This window comes from Actinia tenebrosa, unplaced genomic scaffold (genome assembly GCF_029948245.1).
Source record: "Actinia tenebrosa isolate PJP-AT-01 unplaced genomic scaffold, QUT_ActTen_1.0 PGA_scaffold2__45_contigs__length_23673736, whole genome shotgun sequence".
Classification (NCBI taxonomy): domain Eukaryota; kingdom Metazoa; phylum Cnidaria; class Anthozoa; order Actiniaria; family Actiniidae; genus Actinia; species Actinia tenebrosa.
Genome location: NW_028292579.1, coordinates 5,886,151 through 5,903,828, shown reverse-complemented (window position 1 = coordinate 5,903,828; position 17,678 = coordinate 5,886,151). Strand labels below are relative to the sequence as shown.

The 17,678-nt window shown below is 34.6% G+C and overlaps 2 protein-coding genes across 4 annotated transcripts in view; one reads left to right on the top strand and one right to left on the bottom strand.

Moving 5' to 3' along the window:
* Nucleotides 1-4,358: 4,358 nt before the first annotated feature.
* On the bottom strand, nucleotides 4,359-11,444 carry LOC116306419 (secretagogin). The gene is made up of 11 exons (XM_089033746.1): nucleotides 11,253-11,444; nucleotides 10,950-11,011; nucleotides 9,409-9,495; nucleotides 8,883-8,969; nucleotides 8,728-8,784; nucleotides 8,318-8,419; nucleotides 7,556-7,611; nucleotides 6,701-6,737; nucleotides 6,114-6,161; nucleotides 5,450-5,524; nucleotides 4,359-4,727 (listed from the first exon to the last, which is right to left on the bottom strand). Exons 1-11 carry the CDS (start codon nucleotides 11,353-11,355, stop codon nucleotides 4,611-4,613), a joined length of 831 nt encoding a protein of 276 aa, XP_088889872.1. The 5' UTR covers nucleotides 11,356-11,444; the 3' UTR covers nucleotides 4,359-4,610.
* LOC116306418 (calretinin-like) overlaps nucleotides 7,478-17,678 on the top strand; it is a 19,094-nt gene continuing 8,893 nt past the window's right edge. Inside the window, exons 1-2 of one of the 3 annotated variants that reach the window (XM_031716472.2) lie at nucleotides 7,478-7,531; nucleotides 15,573-15,726. In XM_031716472.2, the coding sequence (XP_031572332.2) occupies nucleotides 7,493-7,531; nucleotides 15,573-15,726 (193 nt within the window). In that variant the 5' untranslated portion in view covers nucleotides 7,478-7,492. Of the gene's footprint in view, nucleotides 7,532-11,867; nucleotides 11,940-15,375; nucleotides 15,416-15,572; nucleotides 15,727-17,678 lie in introns of those variants that run through there. The other 2 variants (XM_031716471.2, XM_089033745.1) reach the window with 2 other exon arrangements.

Here is a 17,678-nt window from a genome sequence, read left to right as displayed (position 1 = left end):
GTTAACCTGCTAGGGGAACCTCCTTTTAGGACCGACAAACGCGATCAATTCAGCCAAAGGTGCCCTGGGGAAGGCTGTGCTGGGTGGCAAACAATCTTTTAAATGCTTCGTATCTTCGTGTGGATATGGCGTTAGTAATCCCACAAATAGCTTTTTTAAAATAAGGAAAGTCCGAATACTTTTGCCATCCAGTAGCCACTCGTCTCGCAAGATCTAGGTACTTAATTCACATCCTATGGTACTTTGCGATCAAAGATTAATTCCCCCTGCAGATATAGTTAACGCGTTTCTCATATTGTTAATTTCATTCATTCATTAATCATTAAGCTGTGAATAAATTTTCCCAGAGTAAAAACGTCTTCATAAATGACTACCAGTAGATATCCCCAAGAGCCTTTGATTAAGCTTTGATCATCATTATAGATTCTTCGTTTATCTTTTCTGATCTGGAAAAATAATTAAAAGCACCAACATAGCTCAAAACTAAATATAGACTTGTGCGAGAAACGAATCTCGTAAACAGATAAAGAAATATTCAAAACTGAAAATTAAGTGCAACTGTATTTTTTTACTTATCAGTTTATCTTTTTTATCAACTACTGATATAGTGGTAATAAAGTATACCACTTTTTTATAGCACCACTTTGGGTATCTTTGTTATTTTTATTTAAATGAATGGATGGATGGATGGGTGGGTGAATGGATGGGTGGGTGGATGGATGGATGGATGGATGGATGGATGGATAGATGGGTGGGTGGGTAGATGGATGTATGGGTGGGTGGGTGGGTGGGTGGATGGATGGATGGATGAATGGATAGATAGATGGATGCGGATGGATGGATGGATGGACGGACGGATGGACTCTTAAATGAATATTAACCTTAGTCAAAGAAATGGACTCAGTTGCTTTACATTAATGTAACACTAAAAAAAACACGAACATTATGAATATTGATCGATGAAAATCATGTTTATATTAATAATATTGATAACATTGATGACAGTCATGTTAAGTATTGAAAACAAACACGCTGATATCCAAGTGACCTGGTGACAGGTGAAATCATACTGAATACTTACTGAAAGCCTCGCTACAATTTGTATATCTAAATTAGCGGAAGTAGGCGTATAGATATACTAAATATAGGTATACCCTAAAACATTTTGAAGGATAACGATTTAGTATTTGATTTTTTTCTATGCAAAACACTGAATTGATACCAAGTTCTTGAATTATTCATGAAATATTTTAGCTGATTTGTTTCTTGATTGTGTTTATTTCCAAGCATAAATATATTTTACATACATATCTGAAAGCTTTGACCTTCTTATAAGATAATGAATATATATCAAAAGATACTACAAGTTATGGGATACCTTCACTTACATTTAGTTTTTTCCCCTGTTAGTCTACTTCCATGGCCTCTGAAAAATTAACAGCTATGTTATCCACAATTTCTTTTATTTCTGTCAATTTTTTTATTATTATTTTATTTTGCACATTGATGTATATATGGGTATATCCCGATATTGATATATCGGGTGTATGCAGGATATAGAGGATGACCCAATATTCACTATATATAGAAGCGGCCATGGTATCCATTCTCAGGCGGACGTAAAATTGAACACTGATGGCCTTTCCATTTGATAGCGAGCGCCCTTAAGCTTCTTTCTAGGTCTATTAGTAGCCATGTGAAGAAGGAGCGTTGAAATAAATTGAAATTTCTTATAAGCAATTCCATAGTGCCGCAGCGAATATATTCAGCTATACTTTTCAGCAGGGCATGATTTTTGAGCAAATACTCATCGCTTGTGTTCGAGTTTCGTACATCACTCTCCCTCGATTCGAGAGTTTTTCTCCTAGTTCTCCGGTTTTCCTCCCTCCACGCTAACACCGGCGCTAAATTACAACTCAAACTGTTGTTTAACCTTGCCTTGACTTTAATAAACCTGGGGGTTGTTTCAGGATATCGATATACTGAATTTAAAGTGGTATTTTTACAGCTTTAAAACGTACGCATTTGTTGTAATTTTTCTTTTTATTCCAAAAGGTTTTTTGTTTTTATTTCAATCTTTTTTCATTCATATTTTGATTTTCACTTAAACTTTTCATCAGAGTAATTGGCGACTGATTTTTTTTTTTTTTTTTTTCCATTTCACAAAACCAAGAATTTTCTTCGTTGCTTTAAATTCACTAAAGCAATTTTAAAAAAACCCACTTTTCTTCAAATTCTACCAACAGTAAATTAAAAACAATTTGATTGAAGTCCTATATTACAACTGCATTCATTTCCAATGGCGGAGAATAGTTCTCCTTTCTTTATATAAGAGAATAGAAAGCACTTCACAAAATTATTTTCAATAATAAGGCAATATTTTCAAGTATGCCGCTTTTATAATTTTCTTTAAGAAACTCGACCTATTAATGAACATCATAATATATGCGGCACGAATTTTTTTTTTTAAGTCGCAGGAGCAGAAAAAAGGGCCTTAAAATTATAAGGATATTCTATTAGTATATTCTTATTATGTATTCCAGGCATAAGTTTTTTTAGTTTTTTTTTATTAAGTTTGATATTTTGCTGGAATGTTCCTTCACCATAGTGATTTCCAATGTCTTGTAAATCAACAACTTAGAAAAAACAGTTAAAATGATAAAATGCAGATTTAATAAAAAAATCATGATATTGCATCAGTTTTGACACTGGACTGGAAATCGTGGTACATAATCTTGTTCTTGGCAAAGACCATTTTTACATGGCAATTTTTGAGAATTCCTCCTTATTCCAATGTTCACTTAATGCCTGCACCAATAGGCCGTTGGCATAATGGCGTCATTTTCCTACCACAACCAAAATGCTTCGCGAATTTTCTTTCTTATTCAAATTTATATTTATTTATTTACTTTTATGAAAAGCTTCATTGATGTTTCTCTCACTGTGATCCATTGAGATTCTAAAAATAAAGTTGCTTACAAAGATTTAAGAAAATCCTAGAGAATATAAGATACTGCGTGCGCTGTGATTGGCCAGCTGAAAATATGTTATAAAATTTAACATACTAAGTTCAATGTGATTGGCCAGCTGAGAATTTGAGTTATAAAATATAAAAAATACTACGTGCGCTGTGATTGGCCAGCTAAAAATTTGAGTCATAAAGTATAACATACTACGTTCGTTGTGATTGGCCAGTGAAAATTAGAGTTATAAAATATTTCAGATACTACGCGCGTTGTGATTGGCTAACTGATAGTTTGCTGTAGGAGGTAGGTTTCTCGTGCGCTTGTTTGTTTACGTGTAAATCTTCGTTAAGGCATTTTAATATAACTAATATAAATTGACTGCACTAAGAGAAACCCTTGAGATTGTAGAAGACTCTAGAACCAGAGAAAACTATTAATGTGTTATTGTTTCTCGCGTCTGTATTACGGTATAAAGACAACCTTACTTTGTAGACAACTCGGTCGTTTTATTCCTCATAATAATCGTATACAACACTTAGAAAATACTGAGCTGGAATTTCCCTGTGAAATTGTAGACAAGCTGATAAAGATTAAGAAAATGGCCCTTGAATGTCATAATGTTGAGATTGTTTAGTGGTATTAGTTTCTAAGAGGATTTCAATTTCGACTCAAGTAAAAGCTTTCTAGAGATTATTGGTTACCGTGACAACGTAATAGTGGCAATTAAAGGTTATTAGGCACTAAGCACTGAAAAGATGAGATGATGGATATTGTCATGAACGCTAATTATAGACAAATCGTCTGCTACTTGCTTGAGCTATGTTTCTGAACATTCGTTATTATTTCTTCATTCGTTGACCTTCCCTTCGCTTTCGATTCCTGTCTCCCTTGTTCCTTTTTCCTTCCTTTCCTTCCATTGCCCTTCTATTCTCCTTCTGTTCCATTTTGTTTCTACCTTGCTTCCTTGCTTCCCTCCTTTCTGCCGTCGTTCATTGCATCCTTGCTTCCTTGCTCCCTTGCTTCCTTGCTTCCTTCCTTTCCTTTCCTTTCCTTTCCTTTTCTTTCCTTTCCTTTCCTTTCCTTTCCTTTCCTTCCTTCCTTTCTTCCTTCCTTCCTTCCTCCCTTCCTTTCTTCCTTCCTTCCTTTCCTTCCTTCCTTCTTTCCTTCTTTCCTTCTTTCCTTCTTTCCTTCTTTCCTTCTTTCCTTCTTTCCTTCTTTCCTTCTTTCCTTCTTTCTTTCTTTCCTTCCTTTCCTCCCTCCCTCATCCTTCCTTTCTGTATTTTGTGTTGTACCGTGTACCATCTCTCACGCCTCCGATTTGTACATTCCCTGCCCTTGTCCTGACTGTGATCAGCTCAGATGTGGTTTCAGGGAATTGATAAAATTGAACGCTTTAAAGTTTATAATAAACGCTTTAATACATGCCATAACTTATTATTGAAAGTACAAAATTGGTGCTCAAACGAACGCAAGCATGCAACACGTCATTTTCATTAAACCTATTCAAGTAAATGTGAAAATTGTAATTTTGATACAGCTGTATAGTGCAGTATTGCAAAAAGTAATCCCTACAAACCCTCAATTCCAAAAATTATTAAAAAAGAAGCAAACTTCTTAGTGAAGACTAAATAAATGTCATGATTGTTAATCTTCTATCTTGAGAAATTCCTTCAGTTCAGACTTCTGTATTTTCTTGTCTTTATTCTTATCGAGTTTTGACAGAACGATGTTGGAATACTCGTTCATGTCTTCTTCTGTAATCTGGAAAAATATTAATGATAAATTAATCAATCAATTAATCGGTTTAATTAAATTAATTTCATTAACTATCAATAGTAATTAAAAATAACAATAATTAAGACTAATGATAATAATAAGGGATAATAAGTTTGTAGAATGCCCATTCGTTATAACTATTATATATAATAATTAAAAATAACAATAATTAAGGCTAATGATAATAATAAGGGATAATAAGTTTGTAGAATGCCCATTCGTTATAACTATTATATATAATAATTAAAAATAACAATAATTAAGACTAATGATAATAATAAGGGATAATAAGTTTGTAGAATGCCCATTCGATATAACTATTATATATAATAATTAAAAATAACAATAATTAAGACTAATGATAATAATAAGGGATAATAAGTTTGTGGAATGCCCATTCTTTAAGGTTCATTATATATCACCTTTATATCACCGAGTCATTTCATGTAAAGGGCCCAAATCTTGAGAAAACAGTGCGAAAGGGCCTCGTTATTTTATGGCTGTCTGTAACGTGTTATTGGTTGAGTTTAACAAAATATTTGGTCTGATTCTTTTGACATGTCAACCAACGTGGCGGCCATTTCTTTTGTCATATTATTATTATTAAATGGAAATAGATGTTCATCGACAACATTGAATGACAAAAAGTTGTCCCCCACCCACACCCCCCCTTCGGTAATTAAAGAACGGTTCCCTAGTTATCTTACCCCATCTCCGTCAAGGACAAGAAGGTCTGCCAGCAGCTTGGCTAGCTCCGCTCCTTCGATGGTACCATTCTTGTCCTTAGAGTAAAGTAGTTTTACGTTAGATGCAATCTTTCAGTGCCGTTTTAAGTATCATGGTGTTACTCAACGTCTACAATATCGCTTAGACACGATAAAATTTGAATGATGCTAATATAATGGATGAATAGAATAATGTTTAAGGTACCGTTGCTCACAGACGTCTCCGTCTAAGGACTAAAAACCCATATTAATGTTGTAAGACTAGTATAATTTCAATAATATGTTAGTTGTTTTGGAATAGAGTGCAGACAATATATCCGTGAAACACTAATTACTAAATTGTTCAAAATAGTGCTAGTTAAACAAAAGAAAACAATAGAATTAGCATAAAATAGTGTAAGTTGATATTACTAATATTTCACGGATATATTGTTTGCACTCTTTCAGTCGTTTTCTCTGTATTCTATTTGAAAAACAAAATCAACCAGAGTGCTTTAAAAACAGTATAATTTGGTATCTAAATGTCTTCCTTTCTGTCTGTCAGAAACAAAGCTTATTCTAATCCAATAACAATTCAGGAAATCCTCTCTTGGCATTTTAAATCTATAAGAAATCCACTTTTTGACATTTCAAATCATACTATTACCTTATCGTAGTTGGCAAATATCTCCTCGAATTCTCCGCTAGATTTTCCCTGTAAAATATTCAATAGAGCAGTTTTTATGACTATGAAAAGCTCAGTGCCTCATGCGTGCCTTGCCGCGACCGTAATGTTATCTAGAATTTTGATTGGCCGATTTATTTTTCCCTCGCGCAATGTGATTGGTCTGGTAGTGGCGTGACATTGGCGTGACTGTGAACGTGTCCGCGCCGCGTTCTTGCTGTTTCAGGTATTTGATTGGATGGAGAGTAAATTCTCGCGCAATGTGGTTGGTATGTCGTATGCCTTGCCCTGTTACGACCGCGTTGGTGCCGCGAGCTTTTAACAGTCATACAAAAACTGCTTTTTAACACAATACAGTATCAACTAGTTTTTTCTTCATCTGAGGAGAGTTTGTTCGGCTTAGAGGGCACAGGGACATATGAGCGTAATTTGTGTGTGTCTGTAAGGGTGGGGGTGGGGGGGGGGGAGGAGTAAGGGGGAAGGGGCCTGGCCCGTATCCCTCTCGGCTACAACGTCAAGCTAGACCCCATAGTATGAATACTGGACACTGAGGTTCTTGGATACTTTACCTGGAAGCTTGGAGACGTTGCATCTACTTGAAGGAAGCTGTCATTAAAAATGAAAAGGTATGAACCATATTAGAAATGATATTAAGCATGTCGTTTAAATTAGTGACGTATTTAATCTTATTATATAGTATCTATCTAACGTTACTAAGATACGGTAGTACGGGCAATAATGTTGTGTAACATGTTGCGCAACACTTTAACGCTACTACGATACGGTAAAACGGACAACAGTGTTGTGTAATATGTTGCGCAACAATTTAACATTACAAAGATACGCTAATACGGCAGCAGTGTCGTGTAACATGTTATATCAACACTTGCGTTACTAAGATACTTTAATACGGACAACAATGTCGTGTGACGTGTTACGCAACACTCTAACATTAATACGATACTGTAATATGGACAACAATGTTGTGTAACATGTTGCGCAACCCTTTAACGTTACTAAGATATGGTAATACGGACAATAATGTCGTGTGACATGTTGCGCAACGCTTACGTTTCTAAGATACGTTAATACGAACTACAATATCGTGCAACAACCAGAGCAGTGCAAGGATTGAAAAAAACTCCAGCTGATTTTAACTTTCTATTTTGATATAGTGCATTTGCAGAAAGAACAATAGGAAAGACCAGTCTCCGCGCTTCTTTCAGAAATTTGAATACGGTTTATTTTTAGCTCTGATTCTGTGTCATTGGTTACTTTATTGAACATTCCTGTTATGTAACAAAAGACTTAAATTGGTGCTCTTATTTTCAGTTAAGCATTGGGTTGGAATTGCTCCCAGAATGCTCTGTCATGCGCAATGGATGTCCAAGTCGTGTAAGGTAATTAAAAATAGATTTACTTACGTGAAGAGATCATTTTTTGAAAGACTTCCACTGCTTTTCTGATTGAATTTGTCCAACTACCAAAAAAGGGGAAAACAATCAATACTATAAAAGTATTTCATACGACCAAAAACGCTTGCAAAGCAGCAACTCAACTCTCATAGTTTTTTTTTCTTTTCGTTTTTTTTATATCGATCGGTGTATGCGAGTAGAGTTTGTTGTTGATTCTCTCTTGTGCTCACTGCGACCAGGTTTCGATTCCTGGACTCGATCGGTGTATGTGAGTGGAGTTTGTTGTTGATTCTTTCCTGTGCTCAATGCGACCAGGTTTCGATTCCTGTACTCGATCGTTGTATGTGAGTAGAGTTTGTTGTTGATTCTCTCCTGTGCTCACTGCGAGCAGGTTTCGATTCCTGGACTCGATCGTTGTATGTGAGTAGAGTTTGTTGTTGATTCTCTCCTGTGCTCACTGCGACCAGGTTTCGATTCCTGGACTCGATCGGTGTATGTGAGTAGAGTTTGTTGTTGATTCTCTCTTGTGCTCACTGCGACCAGGTTTCGATTCCTGGACTCGATCGGTGTATGTGAGTAGAGTTTGTTGTTGATTCTCTCCTGTGCTCACTGCGACCAGGTTTCGATTCCTGGACTGTTTCAATTCCTGCATGTTCGACGTAAAATAAATCCCAAGCTCTATCGCTCGGGTTTCCTTTGTGCAAACTCTTTATCACTAGCTTTCTTCGATTGACTTTCTTGTGTACCAAATTCTTATAGTGTCAAACTTACCAAGGCATTATGAAGAATTTTGATCTTGTTTGCCAGCTCCTCATCACTAAGGCTTCGATTCGTTTTTGGGCGATTTTTTAGGATCAAGTCACGAAGGAAATTCTTTAAGATAAGAACAAGGATCAATTTCCGTTAAGTCTTTTGGGACGGTTTTCGGTTGAGTGGGAAACGATACGACAAATTCGTAGCCGTACCGTATCTTACCATAACTGGAAGTACCGAATTACTGGAAGAAGCCATTTCAATGCTACGGCATATCGTATCATTCTTACTGGAAACCATTTCAATGTTACGGCATATGGTGCCATTCTTACGGGAAGCCATTTCAATGTTACGGCATGTCGTACCGTGTACGTGCTGTACGTTTCCTACTTATACGAAAACAGTTCTAGTGCTGAACTTTCACTTACGTCTAATTCAGTTCCTTCGAGACTGCCATTGCTGTTCACATCATAGTGATTCCAAATCTATAAAAACAATAATGACTACTTAGTGCTAAGTGATCCGATTTTCGATTGGGTTGCCTGCGGTGCCACGATGTTGTATCATTCATATGTATACGCACCTTAAAGAAATCCACTCCACAGATCGTTTTTCCATGTTGGCAGAATTGATGTAAGAAGTTTGCCTGGGTCGGCAATATGGCTCTCAGCTGTAAGGATAGTTTATATTAGTAAAAAACTAAGAATGCTTTTCAGTTGTATCTAAGGACCTATTTACCTTGATGTTTGTTGTTCGTTTGTTGTTCGTTTGTTGTTCGTTTGTTGTTCGTTTGTTGTTCGTTTGTTGATCGTTTGTTGTTCGTTTGTTCGTTTTTTGTTCGTTTTTTGTTCGTTTGTTCGTTGTTCGTTGGTTGTTCGTTGGTTCTCTCATGTGCTTCGAGGGTTTTTCTCCGGGTTCTCCGGTTTTCCTTCCTCCTCAAAAATCAACTTCTAAATTCCAATTCGATCTTTGGGCTTTCACTTGGTTGGAGCCTAGCTCTGTTGTTAGTGTTCCACGCTGTGGTACAATAGCTAAAGCTTAATATATATTTTTCATTCGCAAGAAGATGACGTGGTCTGAACAACTACTGATTCATACAAGTCACAAACCTCATTCTTATCGATCTTTCCATCGCCGTTCTTGTCCAACTTGTTCAACAGTACTGTTTTAAACTCTTTGAGTGAATCAGCAGTAAGCTAAGAATAGAAATAATGTTTAGTTAGGCTGTTTTATTAGACATAAATATGGAAAGCACGGGTGGCGTGGTGGTCAGAGCGCTCGCCTCTCACCAATGCGACCATGGCCAGGGTTTAATTCCTAAACTTGGTGATCGTAGTGTATGTGAGTAGAGATGCTATAGTTGGTTCTCTCCTGTGCTTCGAGTGTTTTTTTACCGGGTTCTCCGGTTTCCTCCCTCCGCAGAAATTCTAAAACTTCTAAATTCCAATTCAAGTTAAGGGAAAGAATAGCCACTCTAAGAAACCAAGGTTAAATCCCATTATCGATATTATTACTTTTTAATAATAATTATTAATTTTATCATATCTAAAAATCATATTTTGTACGCGTCAGCCCATCGTTTTCCAGCCAATTTTCCGCGCATGCGCAATACGTCTATCGCAATTTTTAGGGTGTGTTATTGTAGAGGATGATTGAATTTCATCTTACTAATTAGTTGTTTGTCAAATTATGGCTTCGTAGGGATCTTTCAGGAGAGGAACTTAAGCCTAACTAAAAGCCTACCTTAGCGGCGCGTTTTAGAACCTGTTTCAGGTACGTACCTGTTGTGTGTTTACATTTTGTTACCAGCGAATAATTATCAAAATATAAATTATTGATTAAGATTAGGATTTGTATTTGAATATAAAGCTAGAAGTAGAAATGGATAGAGAAAAATTGATGACCTAAAAATGTAAAAATTTCAAAAAGTAATGACAATTTAGTTAGAGCTATAGCTTTAGAATATAAAGATTATTAATAGACTATTGATGATAAATAATCTATGGCCATTTTATTATAGTTGGACAATTTTTACTCAGTTTTAAAAGCGTTTTCTCAACACTAAATTGAATAATAATGAAAAAGAGAACAGAGAAATGGAATTATTTCTTAATTTTTAAACTTTCAAAAAACTTTCTAAAAATCATTAACGGTTATTACTTATAAACTAAAATAAAATGTATGTATATATATATATATATATATACACTCGATTGCAGAAACGTAGTATACATTTATACAAATATCTAATTCATTCAGTATATTTAATGATATGCAAAACAGAAAAATCGCTTTATTTATTGTTTGTTTCATTCAATGACTGTCAAAATATTATTTCTTGTCCATTAGATCGTACAGATTATAAATCAGTTGGTTTTAAGCGTTGGAAATGGTTATTTTGTATTATGCATCCCATTAGATATTTGTATAAATGTATAAATGTATACTACAACGTTTCTGCAATCGAGTGTCTATATATATGCCTATATATATATATGCCTTAGAGTTAAGTTCCCACTACCAACAACCTTATTGCTCTACCCTAAACATGCCCAGTTATAATATTTGCACTAAGAAAATTCAACTGAGATTACCTCTATCGTTACAATATTTCTCCGCACTAGTGGGCATATAGTAAATGTATTTTTACCTTTTCTTCAGAAATATCTTTAATCAAATCCTCCAATTCTTTCTTTTCGATAAAGCCATTACCTACGAATTGGAATTTAAAAAAAAAAAAAAAAAAAAAAAAAAAAAAAAAAAAAAAGACTTTAGTTTCAACCTCAAAAAAGAGCAGAAAAAGATTAAGATAAAACTGTTTTGAATGCTAGAAGAAAATTTATTTCGTTTCGTTTGTATTCATTTGTTTTCACTTCCATTACCATTTCCTATCGCTTAGTTTTACTTTTTAACTAAAAAATACAAGCAATACTTTAAATTCCTCATAACCTACCATCTTTGTCATACTTTTGAAATTTTTCATCCAAGTCATTTTCATCGATAGTTTCAAAGTGCTTTAAGAAGAAAGCTTCTATTTCGCTGTCAAATGAACTCATTTTTTTCTGTACTAGATTTTCTCTGAAAATCGAATATGTTTGTTAAAGGAGTATAGTGCAGGTCAACAGCGTTTATTCTCAGCATAAAACTCGATGCGCATTTTTATTCTAAACATCAGCAGGTACATTTAATTGGCTTCCCTAATTTACATCTGTATTCTGATTGGCTGTTGTGGAATGGCTTGGAAAGGTAGTAAACTAGATTAATTTTTAATTTTCCTTTTTTGACTCGTAAGCGGACTCCTAAAATACTTAATTTAACATTATTACTTTGTAAAGTACATTTAAAAAGTATGCTCTTGCAAATTTTGTTCTAATGGAGGTTGTTTCACTCACGTGAGAAGGCAACCATGTACCAAACAATAGAAACTTTCTGCGCAGTTAAAAATAGAGTTCAAATCCTGGAGGATTCAAAAATGTATTGTTTGGTACACCAACATGGCCGCTGTGACGTCACGTGAAAACGCTCTATAAGAATCTTAGTAATATGTAATTACTTATACTCTTGGAAGGCGATTAAATGCAAGTAAATGGTACAGAGAACCAGCGGTAAACAAAGAAGCTCTCTAGCTTGCACGTTATTGGTAAGAAATACATTTTATCCAAAAAAAAACATACTGCCAATAAACTGGTACTCGAATATTCTGGCAAGGTATTCAAGGCAGGTGTTACAATCATCACTTTTAGCTTTCATTGAAGCCATTAATTCTGTTAACCATATTGAGTACGCCTAACTAAAAATAATACTTATATATTCCTAAAAGTAACGCTTGTTTTTATGGTCTTTTTCCAAAACAACATAAGTGAAACATTTGATTATCGTTATTTTTGACTAAAAAAGACTAAAAGTGACATCATCAGTGTTAGCTACTGATTTAATAGGCCTCTTGTAACAACAGGTCACGTGACCCTACCCCCGGTAAAAAGAGACGTTGTGTCAAAATGAACACCAGAAATGGAAAGAGCATCTCAATATTAGTAAGAAGGCAAAGTTTCAGCTTATAATGTTGACTATAGGAGACATTGAATATAAAACCGAATATTTTATAAGGATTTGGATGAGAAAATGTGGCGAATTTTGCCATACAATATATTTTCCCATACAAATCCTTATAAACTATTCGATTTTGTATCTAAAGCCATTTCTCCTGTGTTACATGTTATTTTTCATTTTGACACAACATCTCTTTTTACCGGGGGTAGGGTAACGTAACCTGTTGTTGCAAAAGTCCTATTCTAGTCAAATCCAACCAGTGGTCTATCTATCATCAATGCTGCGTTCTGATTGGATGAGCTACTACTAGGCTATAAGTTATAGCCTACTTGTAGCGAAAAGTGCCGGCTTTGAAAAACAAAACATTAAATTTAAATTTAATTCAAAACTTGTTTTCATCGAATAGAATATCCTTTACTGACCGTTTTTCCCCTACTAAAGGACTACATACTCGTACAAGTTAGTCACCTGACAATTATTGTTTCTTAACAACTAAACTAAATTCAAATTTAATATTTTAGCTTTTGCTGTTTCTATGGTGACCACCTGTTCCCTAACGCGACACCTTAGCGTCCCTAACTACATTGAACCATGCTTATGAAGAAAGATAGAATATATATATATATATATATGCACTTATTTCAATAAAGGTAGTCACCAAAAACCTAGAAAGCTGAGATCACTGAGCATCATGGGACACTTTTCATATCAAAAAAGCATATATATACAAAGCTTTTTTAATACAAACTGCAGCTCGATGATGCTCAGAAGAGGTGAGACTGTAACCGGTAAAAAAATCGCAAGTCCATGAACAGTTATCAAGCGGTTGAACGTGTAAATGAATCTACCCATAATCCTTGTGGGCCTCAGCTTTGTAGCTTTTCAGGTGACTAACTTTATTGAAATAAGTATATATATATGTATATATTATTAAGGATATGAAAATCTTTATTTTATATAAATCCATTGCTGAGAATAGGAAATTGCAGCTCGCCTGTTAGCGGTAAAGTATAGAGATTCTTTTAAAAGTCAAAAGAAGGTTAAACCAACATGTTTTACCTATTGTAGCCGATACACCTCTTTCGATTGTCGTTATTCACAGGCATCCCAGACCTCCTATATATCCTATATTTCCTATAATTTGTATAGGATCCTATAAAGAGCCTATATTTAAAGAAAACCTCCTATATTTCCTATAAATAGGACGACTGATGATTGATACATTTATATTTTACACTGTCTAGCATATTTGCCGAAGGAAATAAAATGGCCCCCTTTTTTTTGTGTCTGTTTTTTTTAAATGGCTTTTTAGTTCTGCAAATCATTGCCTGTGCACAAGAGAAAATGAACTAGTTCATATTCTCTTGCTGTGCACCCTCCCGATCCCTGGTTACGCCATCGAAAAGCTATCTTAGCTCCTATAAAATGCATATATTTTTGGGAAAAAATCCTATATTTTCTTATATTTAGAACTTGCACAGCCTATATTTCCTATCATATTTGTCTAAAAAGTGGCTGGGATGCCTGTATTCAGTGTTCAGCATAATTGCGTTTTTTTGACATCTATTGAGAGAGAAAGATAGACGACTCGAACCGCTTAGTAATTAAAAATATTCACAATAAACTCTTCGTTCATTACTCCCCCTAATCAAAAATCCTTATTTAATATTGCTTAATTCATATTTCGTCTTTCAAATTTTTGAACATCATTTTATCAATTATTTATTGAAGTAATCGAGATGGGTTCAGAAGCGACCTGCGATAGCGCACGTTAAAACAAAAGTCAAATGTCTGCCAAAATTTTACAAAAAACAAATAAGCAAGATTCAAAATTCTAGTATAGAATTCGTTTCATAACCTTGAATTCCTATAATTATTTTTTTAATTTAGGAAGGTTGTTTTCCGCGGGGATTTGGAGGAGGGACATTGTATATTATACCATAAATATCCTTCAATTTTTTTGTTTTTTTCTTCAAAATTTAGAATCCAAAATGGCCACCCTCCCCCTCCCCATAAATTAGTGATGATTCCTAAATATTTTTTTCTAGAAGATCTGTAAGCCGATCCATCCCAGATATATCGTATGATTCCATTTCTACAGCACATGGCCTTATTGTAATAACTTTTCTAAATGCTATTTTATGGATAACGCATTCCCTGTAGAAGCTGAAGGCAAACATGAAGAATACAATAGTATTCTATAGTTATTCAAAAATATATATGGTTATGTTATGTGAAATGTGTTGGGTTAACCCGCCTGGTTTTGGTTTCTAAAGGGCTTATTATTATTCACCGTGGTGTCTGGAGCTGTAAAATTCACTAGTTTATTATTTATTCGCGAAAACACTTGTTAAAATGTCTGTATGAAGCGCTGGCTTGTTGAAGGTACGTTTTATTGGGGGAGGGGGCCGGGGGATTCGCAGTAAACTTTTTAAAGAATGGTTGTATCCCTCCCTCTTTCACTCAGTACGAAATTCATGAAAAGGAAACAGCTTTCATAAAAAAAGGTTTGATCCTCTATAAAATTTCAAATTTGCACTGATGTCCCTTCCCTCTGAAGCCACACACACACTCCCGCAATAAAAACGTATCTTCCTTTCGCGTCTGACTATCTTTGGTTACTATAGCAACTGGCCTTTATATACTGCGCCATTTTGATAGCTTCATTAGATACAGTTGTGTCCTTGGCGAACAACAAAAGAACTTAAGAAGACTAATCATACTTCTATGCTTCATCGATGACTGTTGTTTGTTTGTTTGAGTGCTACTCGCCAGCAGGGTATACCGTTCTAAAATTCTGAAAAATAAAAATTCTCAACTAACTTCTAAACCAAAATATAAGCTACAAATATTTAAAAAAAACGTTTAACAGTTTTAAACATTTTAAAACTTGTCTATTTGGATCGAAATCGCCACGAGAATCGGATTGTTAATGGCAATAATCGAGAGCAGCTGTTTCGAGGATCCTTTATGTATTTGCAATGACGCGCTTCAAACGTGAATATTTCGAACAAAATCATTGTCCACCATCCAGACTTTAAAACCTAACCTCTAGGGAGGGTATACGTTAGTATTTCTAATAAGTTTAATTTGTTTTGGTGCAAAAACCAATTCATTATATCGTTTTTCTCCCTGTACACGTTAATAATAGAGTGCATTGCCCATCCAATCGCATCCAAGTATATGTTAATCTAAAATTTATATTTTGTGTATTCAAATTCAGCCGACAAAAGCAGAATTTATTTTGATCAGCTTGGTTGGATCAGAGGTTGAAAAGTTGAGCAAGATGGCTGCGAAGAGTACTAAACCGTTCATCGATACCAAGGAGTTAACATCGACCGATTTTATTGCAATCTTTCGTAAATACGACAAAGATGGTGAGTTTGAATAAACCGTTCTAGCTAGAGCAAACCTTGTGTTAAATTAACATTGTGTCAAAAGTATTTTGCTATGAAGCTTAATTTTATAAATGTTAGGCTCACCACACAAATACATTTTGGATGAAATTTATTCACTTCGTAAAAGGATTTTTCTCAAATAACCACGTAAAGTAGAACGATTTTGGTTACTTTTGTTTGTCTTTTTTAAACTGTACAGGCTTTCCATTAAAACATCGATGTACCAGGTGATTGAAGAGCGTACACGTCCAGCGGAAATTGAAAAATCTTAAATTTTCTCGTTAGGAAAATTTATCCAACCGCTTTCCTTCTTTCATTTGGTTTCGTTTCGTTTCGATTTGCCTGAATACATTTCTCAAAAATTGAAATAAATTTTTTTGTGTCATTTTTTATGCGTTTTATTGGGAAACTGCAAATAAAATTTTGATCTCAAATTCCAAATCATTCAAAATTGTTTCTGTAGATGAAGAAGGACTAGTTTGATTTATCTAAATCAAAATCCAACACGTCTATGTATGGCTAGATATATTAGATTTGAGGCACTAGCATCTTTCCAAACTACAGCCAGTATGATCTATTTCCCGTCACAGGGGGGTATATAATATGCATCGAGAACACCTTTATTCGATATTCCCAAAAAGAAACACTTCGTTTATTTTACCCCCTGAAATTCCTTTTTTTTAAATATGGTAATTTGCATTTAGAAACAGACGTTTTGGTCAAAGGTTGCTGAAAAAAATTGCTTCTATAGATATAAATTATAAAAAGTTTTTTTCACTCAAGTTTATTAAGATTGGTTCATAGCTTTGCAGGTTGTTTTATTCCAGCATGAACGACGCACAGGAGCCGTCAAAAACCCTCATTTTTTTGTTTTCATCTTAATAGTATATAATTATAGCTGAGAAAGCAGGTGTAGCGGTGGTCAAGATCGTTTTGTTTTCCACTGGTTTTGTGGTGAAGATTGAAATAAATTTGATAAGGATTCATAACTTTACCAGGTTTTTTAGTAGATACATACACTTTATCCCCGAAAATTTGCAAAGATTATAATTTGAAGTAATTTATTCAATAAGTTCATTGAAACCTCCCAGTCAGTAAATATATTTTACAAGTAAACTAATGATTATCCCAGTACAAGTAACTTTGGTGCAATAAAATCTATTATCAGACATATTTATCAATCATCTTAAGATCTTAGCATGTTTTTATCTTATGTGAGGCGTTTTTCGGTTATTGAAGAATATTGATGCACGCCGCAGGCCATTTATACATACTTCATGTGTTGGTCTCCGTGTCAGAAATGTTCTCTCAGGCGACATTCTAAGTATTACTTTTTACAATTTTGACAGCTCTTGAGTGAAACTAAACATGTATCCACGCCTAGAGGAAAATCAAACTGTATTTTAACTTCTTTTTCCTGTAACATTTCATTATGTATAGAATACTTTTGGACATTTAGAAATCAGCTTTTTTCGATTATTTTTTGTAGACTTAAAGCCCATTGAATTCACCTTTTAGGCGCTAGCCGTCACGGGGGCATAAATTGTTTTAGATTGTGTTACGGTTACCAAAAAGTTCGGACATTCTCGAATTTCCGTTCAAATGTACTGACTCTAAATGAACTATTTACTTGGTTAATGTTTAGTTGGTTCTCTAAATACAAGTAAATAATCATTTTTCTAGCTTGATTGCAGCTTTTCTCACTGCTGTTAAGATAGCTAACTAAAGAGATCTACCTAACTTTTCTCTTTAAAGTCAGTGAATTTGTATGAAAATCCGAGAACGATGTCCGAACTTTTTGGTGACCGTAACACAATCCAAGCTAGCGCCTAGAAGGTGAATTGGTATGTATTAGAATGGACACTTGAAAGCTTTTATCAACAACCTAGATTATTGAGACTTTAAAGTAGAATAGACGTTAATAGTTAACA